Source organism: Danio aesculapii, chromosome 13 (assembly GCF_903798145.1).
Source record: "Danio aesculapii chromosome 13, fDanAes4.1, whole genome shotgun sequence".
Classification (NCBI taxonomy): domain Eukaryota; kingdom Metazoa; phylum Chordata; class Actinopteri; order Cypriniformes; family Danionidae; genus Danio; species Danio aesculapii.
Genome location: NC_079447.1, coordinates 40,391,111 through 40,406,130, shown reverse-complemented (window position 1 = coordinate 40,406,130; position 15,020 = coordinate 40,391,111). Strand labels below are relative to the sequence as shown.

General features: G+C 34.2%; 1 protein-coding gene across 1 annotated transcript in view; it reads left to right on the top strand.

Annotated features, from left to right (window-relative positions):
• The window catches only part of LOC130239190 (pro-neuregulin-3, membrane-bound isoform), a 655,667-nt gene that overhangs the window by 387,528 nt on the left and 253,119 nt on the right, over window positions 1-15,020 (top strand). The window contains exon 2 of the mRNA XM_056470247.1: window positions 13,509-13,638. Coding sequence (XP_056326222.1) covers window positions 13,509-13,638 — 130 coding nt within the window. The remainder of the gene's footprint in view (window positions 1-13,508; window positions 13,639-15,020) is intronic.

The window sequence follows — 15,020 nt, the reverse complement described above, 5'->3', positions numbered from 1 at the left end:
GCCCTGTCGGGACAGTGGTTCAGATTCTTACTTGTCCAACCAAAAACAGAAAAGTTAATAGCTATTTCTTATCCACATATTTTGTCGAAAATAACGTCTGTGAATTTAGAAGTTAAATATTTTTAAAATGTTAATAAACAAATGAGCGAAATTTTAATTGTTATGGAAACAAAAAGAGCAGTATGGAAACTGCAGGTATTTTATTGCAGTTCTAAATGATTTAACAAAATGTGACTGACTTGCCAAACTGACGGCAAACTGTGCGAAACCTCACTTCATTTTTTTCGTCGTGTTGTCCCCACGTAAATGTCTCTTTCCAAGACGTTAGCCTCTTAATTTGATGTTGACGTCTCTTCGCTGTACTGGTTGTTACCAGGTTACGGAAAAAAATAGCGTGCTCACAACAACAAATCAGACTAGATGAACTGAAAAGCAATATGGTGTTTACGACATCACAGAGAAGGTAGCATTTAAAGGATTAAAAGCACAAACTGTTTCTTGATCCTAAGACTGTATTTGCATGCAATTGACAAATAGTCACACTGTAGCAGGGAAATTAAATTTAGTAACAAGGCAACACTGTTAGCCCAGTCGGGCCAGTAATGATCCGTCTACTATCCCGAGCATCTAAGGGCAGTCCTTATTGTTGAGCCCTGGTTAATGTTAAAGTCCCCATGAACCGGAAGCAGCAACCGTAATTTTTTTTTGCGTATTGTAATGCAGTTTCTAAAGAAACTAAATTCTAATTGAGAAAACAGTGGGTGCGACTTGTTTTTGGGCTTGTTTTTGTTTTACTGCGAGCTGAATGGATGCAAAGTAGGCATTTCATTCAGAATGATCGGGAAAAGGGTTTAGGGAGAGTTATTACAACCTGACAGACTCCTCCTGCTCACCATTTCTGTTTGTTGTCAAAACTGACAGTTGGAGCTGTGTGGTTAAAAATGTTAGCCATGCCCAATTCCTTAGATATATGTAATCTGACAAATTGACTGGAAAAAAAAAACAGGAAGTGCTTTTTCAGATTTCTATTTAAGATTAGATGGGCAAACTTTTTCTTAATGACATGCACAGATGAATTATTCACAACAAAAATAGCAATGTGAGCTAACAAAATCATATGATTAGTTTAGATTTCTTGGGGACTTTAAATATGATTCTGTCTGAATTATAAAGTGGCGAAAAAACAGGTCTGATATTTGATTTTACATCTGTATGTGTGTGTGCTTGTGCATGTGTGTGTGTGAATGTGTGTGACAAATGCCATTTATGAGTGGTGTTAAAACAAAGAGCCGCTGGAGGCTTTGCATTACTGTGATTTTATGACAGGTAAAGCTGTTATTAGGCTCAACACAAAGTGTGGTAAAACCACTCTTACGCAGATGAGTTGTTTATAGGTTTATTTAACATGCGGGCACTACAGTGTTCAAATTTAATAGTGTAAATTGTTGTAAATATATGGGAATTTTCTGCGATTAAATAAACTCAAGGCTGTTAGCAGTATCCAGGCAACAAAGCAATTTGGCTCATTTATATTGATTTGTCAATAACTTTGAATGCTGCTCATTTCGTTTAAATTTAGAGTTGGAATAACATAGATTATAAATCATTGTAAAAAGAGCTGCACGTTTGTTTGCAATACAATTTGCAATTTATTTTCAGTAAGGTCACTGTTGCTTGCTAAATACATACAAAAGTTTTTAGTGTTTAGTATTATTATTATTATTATTATTATTATTATTATTATTACTATTATTAGTAGTAGTAGTATTTTTATAGTATCTATTTTTCCTTTTTTTATTATTATCATTATTGTTGTTGTTGTTGTTGTTGTCGTTATTTCATGTATTATTATTATTATTATTATTATTATTATTATTATTATTTCATATATTTTCCCTTATTATTATTATTATTATTATTATTATTATTATTATTATTATTATTATTATTATTATTATTATTATTATTATTATTGTTGTTGTTGTTGTTATTTCATGTATTATTATCATTATTATTATTATTATTATTATTATTATTATTATTATTGTTGTTGTTGTTGTTGTTATTTCATGTATTATTATTATTATTATTATTATTATTATTATTATTATTATTATTATTGTTGTTGTTGTTGTTGTTGTTATTTCATGTATTATTATTATTATTATTATTATTATTATTATTATTATTATTATTATTATTATTATTATTATTATCATATGTCTTTTTGTTACTCTATTCCACTCTCATTCTACCCCAAAATTACCATTATAGATTAAGAATGGTACTATTATATTATGAGATTATGTGAATTACGTAATATAAAGTATGAAAAGTAATTATAACATGGTCATGTCATTGGCCCATTTCCTGCTTGTTATCAAACTATTTCATAACTGAATATGAAATACGTTGGGACCATTGTTTTTGTTTACATCCCTCAACATGGTCTATACTATACTATACTATACTATACTATACTATACTATACTATACTATACTATACTATACTATACTATGATATACTTTACTGCTGCTACTACTATAATTATTATTATTTTATTTATTTTATTTTTTTGTTTTTTAATATTATTGTTTGTTTATCTCTTCCCTACTCTATTCTGCTTTATATATTAGTTAACATGAGCATTATATTTATAAAGAGTCGTATCATATGACATTACATGAAGTATGTATTCTAAAATATAAACACAACTGCAGTTGACTGAATAAATATACACTCTTAATAGTATTAATAAGCATGATTATTGTTATTATTATTATTATTATTACATATCCATTCATAATCTGTCATTTTCAGCAGTAATACACACAGTATCACACGCTCAGTACCTCCTCCTCTCTCTCTTTCTGCTGTCTCTCTCTCTTTTTTTTTTTTTGCTGGTGGACTGTGCTCTGTATACACAGCTCTGTCTCCTTCAGTGTATCAGCTCCGTCTGCATGGCGTTCATCGACCGACTTTACTCCACTGCATGGCTGCCATTGATCGGCATATAAAGCAGGCAGAAGTGCGCTTCACCACAGGCCTGCGCACACGGAGATACATATGTAGCACACCGACTTCTGTCTTTATTCCTGATCAAATGCTGACCCTTTAACAGCTTTTATGTTGCAGATAAATGATGTTGCATAGGAGGAGAGGATGAAGGAGACTGACTCTTTCACATTGAGGACTGTTATGAGGATCAGGCTTCTGGGTGTGGCTGTCATCTTATTTCTCACTGTTACTGTAGGAGTAGAAAGATTGTGTGTTCTTATAGAGATCTGGCAGGAAGGAAATGATTGTACATAAGGAGTTGGGGTGTTTTTTATTTGATGTCATTCACAATGATATGGTATTCATCCATCCAAGACCAGTATTATTTTTTTAACGATCACATATAGGCCATATATAATCTGTTTTACTTTATGCATACTTGATTTCTTAAAACTGTTAACATTTTTTTAATGTTAAAACTTTACTGTCTATAATAGCATAGTTGTGGTTGTTATTTATTGACCATTATTGTGAATAGGGATTTGATAGCCCTTTAATAGTAGATAAAATACCATTTTCTTTCTTTCTTTCTTTCTTTCTTTCTTTCTTCTTTCTTTTTTTATTTTTCTTTATTTCTTTCCTAATAGTTTCCCTTATATTATAAAGACTTTATAGCACCCTCTAGTGGACATAATCTGGATATAAGTGAATAATAATGTTTTGTAAGAATGTAAAGGTGGATATTTCAGCACTTTCAGGACAACAACAACTACAAAAAACAACAACAACAATAATAATAATAATAATAATAATAATAATAATAATAATAATAATAATAATAATAATAATAAATAATAATAATAATAATAATAATAATAATAATAAATAATAATAATAATAAAAACAAGTAATTTATTTTATTTGGCTTTTTTTATTAAGCAGTAATAGTTGTATCATAGATTATATATTATATAATTGTATTGTATTATCGTTTATATTCACATATACACTCTACACTGTTAAAAAAATGTAAATTAGCAGCTTTCTATATTTTGTGATTTCGGTTTTCCTTTTTTTATGCTTTTGAATTACGTTAATGGGACCTTGCTCTTTCTTCCAACAACTTTTAACCTTTAAAAAAATCAAAAAAGTGACTTTTATTAACATTTTTATTAGTTTAAAGTGATTTATTGTCTGTTGGTGTGGTGTATTGCGTACAGAAACCTTATAATAAATTAGCAGTATATTTTCTCTTAATTTACACATTTTTTCTTCTTCTTCTTCTTCTTCTTCTTCTTCTTCTTCTTCTTCTTCTTCTTATTATTATTATTATTATTATTATTATTATTCATTGATTTTCCTTCAGCTCAGTTCCTTTATTCATCAGAGGTCACCAAAGCAGAACTTAAAACTTATCCAGCAGATGTTTTAAACAGCGGATGCTCTTCCAGCAGCAACCGAGTACTGGGAAACATCCATTTACTCTCATTCACACACATACACTAAGAAGAATTTAGTTTATTCAATTCACCTGCTGTATGGTGCATGTCTTTGGACTGTGGGGGAAACTGGTACACCCGAAGGAAACCTACACGAACACAGGGAGAACATGCAAACTCCATACAGGAATGTCAACTGACCCAGCCGGTACTCGAACCAGCGTCCTTCTTGCTGTGTGGAGACAGTGCTAGCCACTGAGCCACTGTGTCGCCATTGCTATTGTTGTATTATTAATGTAATTAATGTATGTCTGCAAGAAACCTAATATTTTAAAGAGACCTTATGGTTTTGTTTCCCCTTTCCTATGAGAAAAGTTTTGCAGTTTCCATTGCTCTCTGTATTGTTTTTCGCTGAATGCTGAATGCCTCTTCTTCTAGTCACATCCATCATCCCTGTCATTTATTCCATGTGTTTTTCCCTACTGGCCCCTGCTCTGTACTTGCACCTTGGCACGGTTGCAGACAGAACATTGTGCTGGAGGGGGACTTGGGGGCCGTTTTAAATGACTGGCCAAAGAAAGAAAACCCCAAACCTGTCAGCCAAAAGAGAGACCAGGAGCGCCCAGTGGCCAGCAGAACTGCGCCATTGGAAAGTGCTCTTCGCTCCCTGACAGGAAATTGCCATTGACCTCTGCATTCAGATGAGAAATGGAGAGATAGCATGGCAATCCATAGAGAGAGATTGTCAGTATTGCCTGACATTTCTAGCCAACAACAAGTGACTCTGTAATGAGAGAAATCAAATCTGTGAGGACAAGACCGTTGGAGCTTTAGCTATTCACTACAGCACATCTACGATAAAACAAATTATTGAAGCCTCAGCTTGTAAACTGTGATCTTTTTTTAGAAAGATCTGTATCAGTCTATTTTCCGCAGCCGGATTGCTGAAGCTCTGTCAGAGATTTGACATTTCGCCAGATATGAGTATTCATAGATAAGCAGCTATTTTGTTGACCCGCTTCTCTGATGTTGTGCGCTTTTGATAAATTATTTGAGGGATTGGGAAGATCTAGTGGCTCAGCTTTTAAAAAGTGGACACTGAAACAGCCTTGTGGATATTTGGCCTGCATGCAAAGAAGAGCTGTTTTTCAAAGACTAATGTGGTTGCACAAAAGATCTTACTTTTTTTTTTTTTTGCTTAATTTGAAATGCCTTACTGTAGATAAAATGCATTAAATGGTGTTAATTAAGCCGATAAATATCATAACTTGTTTGAACTAAATTACACCCAGTCAGTACAACCAGTCAGTGCCTGAATATTTGACCCTTACCCTGATTTTGCCCTGTGTGTAAACATCTTTACTAGCATTCTGTTTGTTTACACTCTTAAAGATTCCATGTGCATTGATTAAATACTGAAAATTCTCTCATTTTTCTTTCTGATATCTACGTTGTAGGTATGTGGCTTAGGTATGTGTCAAAAATTCTGCAGATATGGTTTGTATGCTCATTTATAACCAAATAAATAAGGTAAATACACAGCTAGTGTTTTTTCCCATACTGATAAACTTCCAGTGAACGATCAATGTACCTAAATTTTATACGATTCCTTTTACAGCATCGATGTTGTAATGTAATAAATTTAATCAGATAAATAGACTTAAGCATTCATTTAAATGTTGAAGTGTAAGCCAAGATGAAAAAATGTTTACATGCACGCGCCTGTCAGTATCAACAGGCGAGCGTAAAAACTCCATTGAAGATACTAGAGTAAAATATATGTTCATATTTTAAAGCCATGGCGAAGGAAAATGTAACTTAATGCAGTGATTCTTGTGCAATCTGAGACCCACTTTATATTGGATATCAATCACGCAGTAGAGATAGTAGATTTTTAAAGAGAACAGACCTTAAACGCACTGATTTTGTGATTGCATACAGTTCACCGGAAGCGCTTGACACTGGTTACTGCAAAATTAAAAGTCCTTCTGCATACTTCTGCATATACCCTATTACCCCTAGAATGAAAAACTCAGTTTTGATCATATTTGGAAGGGTCATAACTATTAATGAGCTCTTCTCTGAATCTCTGATGCATCCTTTTTTATAAAAAAAAATTACGGTAAGATATGAGTGATTTGTAGGGACAGAATCTGCGGTCATTTCTGCTGAGAATATTGTAAAACATCTGCAGATTTATGTGGGATGATTTTGGGAGTATTGTAACTAAAAACTTAATATATGAAATAAAAAATAATAGCTTTTTAACTTTTATTTGACGAAATGCAATGCAAATTCATCTAGATTCACTTATTTGGTAAACGAAGCAAGTCTGTCATATAATATATCTACTAAAAGACAGAAAATATTACTTTACAAATTGTATTGTAAATAAATTAAATGAACATTTTCATATTAGTCAATATTGTTACTGAAATTAATAAAAAATTTTTGAATAAATATCAATTCACGCACATTTACACAAGTAAATAAATAGACTTAATGAAGGGCTAAAAATCTGTGGAAATTTGTAGATTTCAGCGCACATAGTTTCCGTGTGGGCCCAGTGATGCATAAACATGTAATAAACACTTAAATGAAGACATCTATATGTGTTTGTTGCCTATATTACAAACTCTTTGTAACTGAAATCTTATTATTCAGAAATGCCAAAAAATGTCAAGATTTTCATTCTGTGCTACCTTTAAAAAAATAATAAAATAAAAGTTCTCTAAAAAGACATGTTTTCATGTTATGAAGAGGATTTTTACACTGTAAAGAACCTTTTGTTGAATAAAATGGTTTGATTGACTAACGATTCTTGGAGCAATCAACATAAAAACTGAACACTAACCATGTTATGTAAATGTGTTGTTTTTTGCCATGTCACATATTTATAAATACCTAGTTTTGGGTAGATAGATGTTTTATGCTGTACACATAATTGAACATTTTTGATTGGTTTCTGCTCTTATTGTTGTTTTTTATTAAATTATTTTATAGAGCAACATTCATTTAGTTAGCAAAGCAGCTTTAATTCCCATTTTTCCAACTTCAGACATAAAAAAGAAAAAGGAAGACTATGGTAGACATAACTTGATGATACCTTGACATCTCAAAGGCAAAAAAAAGTAATTGCTCTGTACTGTGGTTATCAACATTCTTCAAAGCACAAATACTGTATGTCTATGTATGTTTATGTGTCCACCAGATAAAATTAATTAATGCAGACCAGGAACAATGTGAGATAGATAAATATACAACAATAAATTAGTACATCCCTTTTTTTTTATAAATTTCTCAGTGAATATAGTCGATAATATTTGGTGCTTTCAAAGCTGTTTTATTAAACAGTTATAATTTTATTGGATGAGTTTGTTCACCTAAAATATTTATGAATATTAAGATAATCCATTTACATGGTTACTGCAGGTTATTGCAAAAAATAAAAATAAATAAATAAATACAAAATACAAAATTCCAAAACAAGTGTTAATGTAACGCCTGATTATTCCTGTTTATTAAAACTTTATTTATTTTTTCCTTCCAACATATTTGTTTGGGTGTACTTATTCTTGCACTGTGACCTTTATTTATTTGTTTCTTTTGTTAGATTAGTTCCAGTTTAGGCTTTTGGTACTGACTAATATAATGTAAAACAAACAATATTATTGTAAAGCACCCTATAGATTTAAAAGAGATCTGTGAGAGTTGTGCTCATTTATGCTAAGCACATTTGGTTGTACTGTCTCTTTAAGCTAACACATACATCATCAGCTCACTCTGAGTGTGTTGTCGACACTTCTGCCTGTCCCTCCTGTATTGCTGCTTGTGAGCTAATCGATTCTCTGTGACCTTCACTGTATGTCAAGCCGCCGGGCGCTCTGGGGGAATGTCACATCTGAGAGACGGCATCAGTGCTTGGCCCTGGGGAATCCCATCCCTTAACACCCTGCACCTGCCTCGGCCCACCACACAAACTAAGATAGAGAGGATGTCAGGGGCTGAGTGGATCTCCAATCTCCATCTCACCTCCAGGAAAACTGACAGCCTGCAGGAAACCAGGCCATTTAAATCCAAAAGAAAAAGCCTCAGTAATGAAGCTGATGGGCTACTAAGCTGTTATCGATATCATCAGTGTTCTGAAGGATGACTAATAGAGATCTTGCTTCTTTTTATTTTTTATTTTTTTTTTTTTTTGCTTTTTCGCTTTTAACACAAAGCACAAACGTTTTGCATTGATTCTGGCAGGCATTTATCTAAAGGTCTGGTGAAGCACCTAGATGCAATTAATGTAAAATGAATGGAGGTTTTTATTAAAAACGTTTAAAGTTTTATTTATTAAGGTCCTAAGGTCCTACTTGGGGGCGTTCTGTCACCTGGCGGTCTGAACGCACGCCAAATTAACCTCAGAAGACCTGGCTGAATATTCTGAAATCAATGAGCGTGAATGTGATACCACCCACAGCTGATACTCGGACAACGTTATTAGTGACTACAAAAAGAATCATGCAGAATTAATGTTCATTTTGTTAGTAATAATTTATTTATTATAGCACAATTATATGAAAATGTAGTTAGTCATGCTCCTTGACCCGTACATAAATGGCAGAATAAGCAACTGAAGATTTAATCTTGATGATTTTTTTTTTTTTTTACTCTGCAGCCGTTATCTGCTTTTCTCACCAAATATTGATGTATATAATTATTTTGTGCAATTGGCCATGATACATTGTAATTATCTTGATTAATTTGACACATACAAGTGTAATTTGAATGTCTGTGCAGAGAATCAGTTGCATTATATTTGTATGACGCTGTGTTTAAAATGCACCCTCTATCACAGCAGCTTTGCTGGAAGCCATATCGGTGGTAGCACTTTATTATACGGTATGCATTTATTGTTGTAATAATAATACTTTTGTAACAACTAACTTATTCACCTTTGTTTCTACTGTATCACCACTTTTTTTAGGGACATGTATTCTTAATATATGATGTGTGTGAGAGAGTATATACAGTTGAAGTCAGCATTACTAGCCCCCTTTGATGTTTCTTTTTTCTTTTTTGAATGTATTTCCCAAATTATGTTTAACAGAGCAAGGACATTTTCAGAGTGTGTCTGATAGTGTTTTTTTTCTTCTGGAGAACGTGTTTTCAGCTAGAATAAAAGCAGTTTTAATAATAAAAAAAACAACAACAACATTTTAGCCCCTTTTAGCTATATATTTTTTCGATAGTCTACAGAACAAACCATTATTATACAATAACTTGTCTAATTACCCTAACCCTAAATACAGTCATGTCCATAAATATTCACACATTTCTAAAATTTTTGGCTCTATACACCAACACAATGAATCTGAAATGAAATTAATTAGATGTGCTTTAACTGTCAGCTTTAATTTAAAGGTATTTATAACCAAATCAGGTGAACGCTGTAGGAATTACAACAGTTTGCATATGTTCCTCCCACTTGTTAAGGGACCAAAAGTATGGGACAATTGGCTTCTCAGTTGTTCCATGGCCAGTTGTGTGTATTTCCCTCATTATCCCAATTACAACGAGCAGATAAAAGGTTCAGAGTTCTTTTCAAGAATGCTATTTGCATTTGGAATCTGTTGCTTTCAACTATCAAAATGAGATCCAAAGAGCTGTCACTATGAGTCAAGCAGGCCATCATTAGACATGACAAAACAAAACAAACCCATCAGAAAGATAGCAAAAACATTAGGCGTGGCCAAAACAACTGTTTGGAACATTCTTAAAAAGAAAGAACGCACCTGTGAGCTCTGCAACAGACCTGGAAAAAAAACACTGTGGTGGATGACCAAAGAACTCTTTCCCTGGTGAAGAAAACACCCTTCACAACAGTTGGCCAGATCAAGAACACTCTCCAGGAAGTAGGTGTATGTGTGTCAGAGTCAACAATTAAGAGAAAACGACACCAGAGTGAATACAAAGGGTTCACTACAAGTGAAACCATTATTGAGCCTCAAAAACAGGAAGGCCAAATTAGAGTTCTAAAAAAGCCTTCACAGTTCTGGAACAACATACTATGGACAGATGAGACCAAGATCACCATGTACCAGCGTAATGGAAAGAGAAAAGTATGGAGAAGGAAAGGAACTGCTTATGATCCTAGGCAGTGAAGCATGGTCGTGGTAGTTTCATGGCGTGAACATGTATGGCTGTCAATGGAACTGGTTATCTCATATTTATTATGATGTGACTGCTGACAAAAGCAGCATAATGAATTCTAAAGTGGTTCATGCAATAATTTCTGCTCATATTAAGCCAAATGTGTTAGAACTCATGAACAGCGCTTCACAGTGCAGATGGAGAATGACCTAAAGCATACTGCAAAAGCAACCAAATGTTTTTGAAGGGAAAGAAGTGAAATATTATGCAATGGCCAAGTTAATTGCCTAACCTGGATCCGATTGAGCATGCACTTCACTTGCTGAAGACAAAACTGAGGGGAAAAAACTGAAGACAGTTGCAGTAGAGCTAGGCCTGGGATAGCATCAGAAGGGATGAAACCCAGCATTTGTGATATCAATGCTTTGCAGACTTCAGGCTGTATTTGACTGCAAAGAACTTGCAACCAAGTATTAAAAAGTGAAAGTTTTATTTATGATTATCATTATGTCTCATTACTTTTGGTCCCTTAACAAGTGGGAGGCACATATGCAAACTGTTGTAATTCCTACAGCATTCACATGATTTGGATGTAAATACCCTCAAATTGAAGCTGACAGTCTGCAGGTGAAGCACATATTTCATCTTCATTTCATTTCAAATCCATTGTGTTGGTGTATAGAGCCAAAAAATGTTAGAATTGTGTCGATGTCCCTATATTTATGGACATGACTATATATATTGTATAACAGTATATCACTTCACATGAGTATACTGTATCTGTATTATGTACAGTATGTGGAAAAAGATGGATATTCTCATATTGTATTTATAGAGCTTTGTAATAATAAAGTGATAATTTATAATGTATAGCCAAAATGTGTAATATAAATAATACATATTGCAGAGATTTGAAAACTATATATCACTTTGTACGAACATAGGATAAAGTTGGATATGCTTTAGGTTGTTTTACTGCAGGTTGGAGTTATGAATTTGTTATGTGGTGATCTTGAGGATTATGAAACCTGTAAGGCTGTTTCAGGGTAAAAGTGTCAATCATTTCGCCTACCTCTAAGCAGTTTAACTGAGAACTTAATTGAAATTCATGGGAGAAACTCATACCTAGCACAAAGTACATAACATACTGTCTATGTATAAAGTTATTTTACCGCAATTAACCATGTCTTTTACTTTGAGGTCAATCTAGTTTGTTGATTATACAAGCTGTTCATATCCTTTCAAGTTATGTTCTTCATTCGTTCAGCCATTCAGCAATTTTTTTTTCAGGTGTGTTCACAACACGAACGTCAGTCAAAGTTTCTCAGACATATTATTAGTGCTGTTTACAGACTTGCAGTTTGCACAGACTGTAATAAGTGCAAGGTTGCCTTATTATGTTGACTTTAGCAAAGTGAACTTGGCATCATTAATCACAATGAAGTCTTTTTTCCCAAATACTAGTCTCCTGAATTAATTCTGAGAAGCCAGAGAGAGTGATTACTTCATTGTTCTCATCTATCATCCTTCAGTAATAGATCAGCAGCAAGCCGAATCCACTCCCTGTCAGTTTTAACAAGCTGTTCTCAGTAAAGAGACTTTTGGTTGCTTGTTTTGGAGAGGTGGATTGCATTTTCTGGTGTTTGTGATGGTGATCTTTGATGTTCATGTGATGTTGTTTTTTTTTGGTTGGCAACTGACGAGATGTCTGGAAATATAGGGTACATTGGAGGGGGAAGTGTTGAAGGCTATTGATTTTAATGATGATGAAATACTCTACCAAAAGTATAGAGAGACTCATGCACTGCATGTCTCTTTTCTACCAGTGATTTCCTTCTAATGGTGTTATCCAAGTAAAAAAAAATGGAAATATATTTAAAAACCTTTAGGAGTATGCTGGATGTTATGTGATTGGTACACTGACAACGGAGGTGCAGATCTAAATGCAGGTTTATTCAACATAGAATGGTCAGGCAAGCAACAGTCAAAACAAATCGAGAGTTGTGGTCATACAACAGGTGGATGGTCAAAAGGCAGGCAGCAGACAATGTAAATAAACCAAACAACAAAGCAAGGGTGTAAGATGGCAAGGCAAGGCAATTAAAATGCATTGTAATGTTCAGAATCAGAGAAGTCTGTGTTGCTTTTAAAGTCCATGTAATCAAATCTGAACAGCTTCAGCTGTGCATTAGCAATCAGCAGGAAAACCGGAACAGGTGTGAAAGTGTGGTGTATGACAGGATTTGTAGTCCTGAGTAAAATCGAATGATTCCCAGCAATCTATGTGTTTACCAGCAATCTGCAAAGAATAAATCAATGGTACTGGTGCTGGACACTGGGTGTACATGCAAAATAAAAGGACCATTGTTTGATAATAAATACCAATGACAGTATTTTTACATTTTTGGTCAAAGTTTTTTATTCAGTTTTTCTATTTTAAAGGTTGCACCACACATAATTAATATCCAGTGAGAAAACTGAATGAGACATGTACATCTTCTTGCCAATTTGTGACTTTTATAAACATAATATTACACATTTTTCTTGTGATGTTAACATCATAAGTGTATCTGTGGCAAGTGCTCTTATGCCTACCCTTTAAACATAATTATCTGATGAGCATCACTTTTTTACTAGATTTGATACATTTTCCAAAATGTACATACAGAATTATTGTATTTCCTATCCCAGTTAGACACAATTTGACAGATAAACACCTATATTACACTTGGTAAAATAGTTACGCTTGGTATTTTATTTAGATTTATTAATTTCACAATGACCTTTATGTTATTTATATTTATTATTTTCAACAGTGACAAGTTCATTGTTTTGTTCCTCCAGATTGTGTTCTTTTTCATATTTCATATTCATTTACTCAGTCTATTACACGACATAATGTTCATCCTCTTTTCTATTTTCTCCTTCAGCATCGCCAACTCTGCCACCATTGAAATCGGAGCACTTCAAGCCGTGTCAGGAGAAGGATCTGGCCTACTGCCTGAATGATGGCGAGTGCTTTGTCATCGAGACCCTGAGCGGCCCACACAAACACTGCAGGTATGACTGCATTTCCTGTTTCTGCATTGCTGGAAAACTGTTCGCTCAACAAATAAATGGAATCACCACGGATGGGAGGCTGTACGGTTTTCAGACTGACGACCATGTCCTGTTTTTTTTTTTTTTTTTTTCTGAGAGATCCTTCTGGAACAATCTGCCAGTAAATCTTTCTTTTTCTCTTTATCTTACTCTCTCCCTTTTTCTCTCCGTCTCTCTCTCCTCTCTTGTCTCATTGCCCTCCTCTCTGGGACTCTCGCTGTTGCATGAAGCTCTTAGTCATGCTAACGATGACAGCTTTGTCATAGCCTGAGAGCTGTCTAAGGTCCCTTCTCTGCTAATTAAAAGTGGCACTTTGCAGAAGTTCATTAGAGGCTTGTTTCGGCTCTATGGACCTTTTTTTTTACAAGGTTGAAATAGGATTCACAAAATGGGAGGTAGAGAATTTTTGACACTGACGCGTTCACCTTTTGTACGAAGCGTGAGCGCCATTTCAAATAATACGTTCTTGGACATGAGGGTTTGCTGCTGTAGGTTTTGCATGTGCTGTCGTTTGCCTCACTTGACTAATGGAACACAGAGACATCGCATGTTGGAAACTGAGGAGCCAAGAAGGAGCAGAAGCCAAGTGTCCTCATTTTAATCAGTGGTAATTGGTGGTGTTGTTTTAGGTGGCCCATTTATTTGACTGAAGCTTAGCTAGTTCAAATGTTCTGGCTCTGATTAATTCCCAGAACACTCTTCCTTTTTCCCGACTTGAAGCCAAGGACATGCGTGCATCCGTCTGTTCCTCAAAGCAAGGTGGTGATGGTCTCAAAGGATCGATTCACTGGAGAACGTGGGTTCTTTAGAAAGGATAAAGCTGCTAAATTAATTTGCATGGCAGAGCTTTTCGGGGCATTTTAATCATCTGCGTAAAGTTAAGCATGCAGAATATAGTCTGTTCTAAATGCCATTCTTTGCTGATGTTTTAGGCAGTTTGCATGCATGAAATGAGCTTTGAAATTACTGAAACAGGAAGTGACAAGCAGTGATTTGTGCTATAAAATGTCATTGAAGCCTATATGAAGTGTATTGAAGCTTTGAGCCACCTGTAGTTTAGCATGTTAGACATTGCTGTTTGGTCCAGACTGTCCTTGATCCTTTTTTATTCACAGAATGCATCAGCCAAAGAGTGATTTAATATATTATTAACAGATTAATGGTGTTTGAATCAGTATGTGCTGATGATTTTCTTTTTTTTAGACACTATGATTAAGTAATGGCCTATACGTATGTACCTTAAATAAAAAGCCTGTCTTCCTTTATCCGACTGGCCTTTTTGGTTTAGTCTGGCACAGTCTAACTGTTTTCTTCTTCTTCTAAATTATATATGTAAAGCTGCA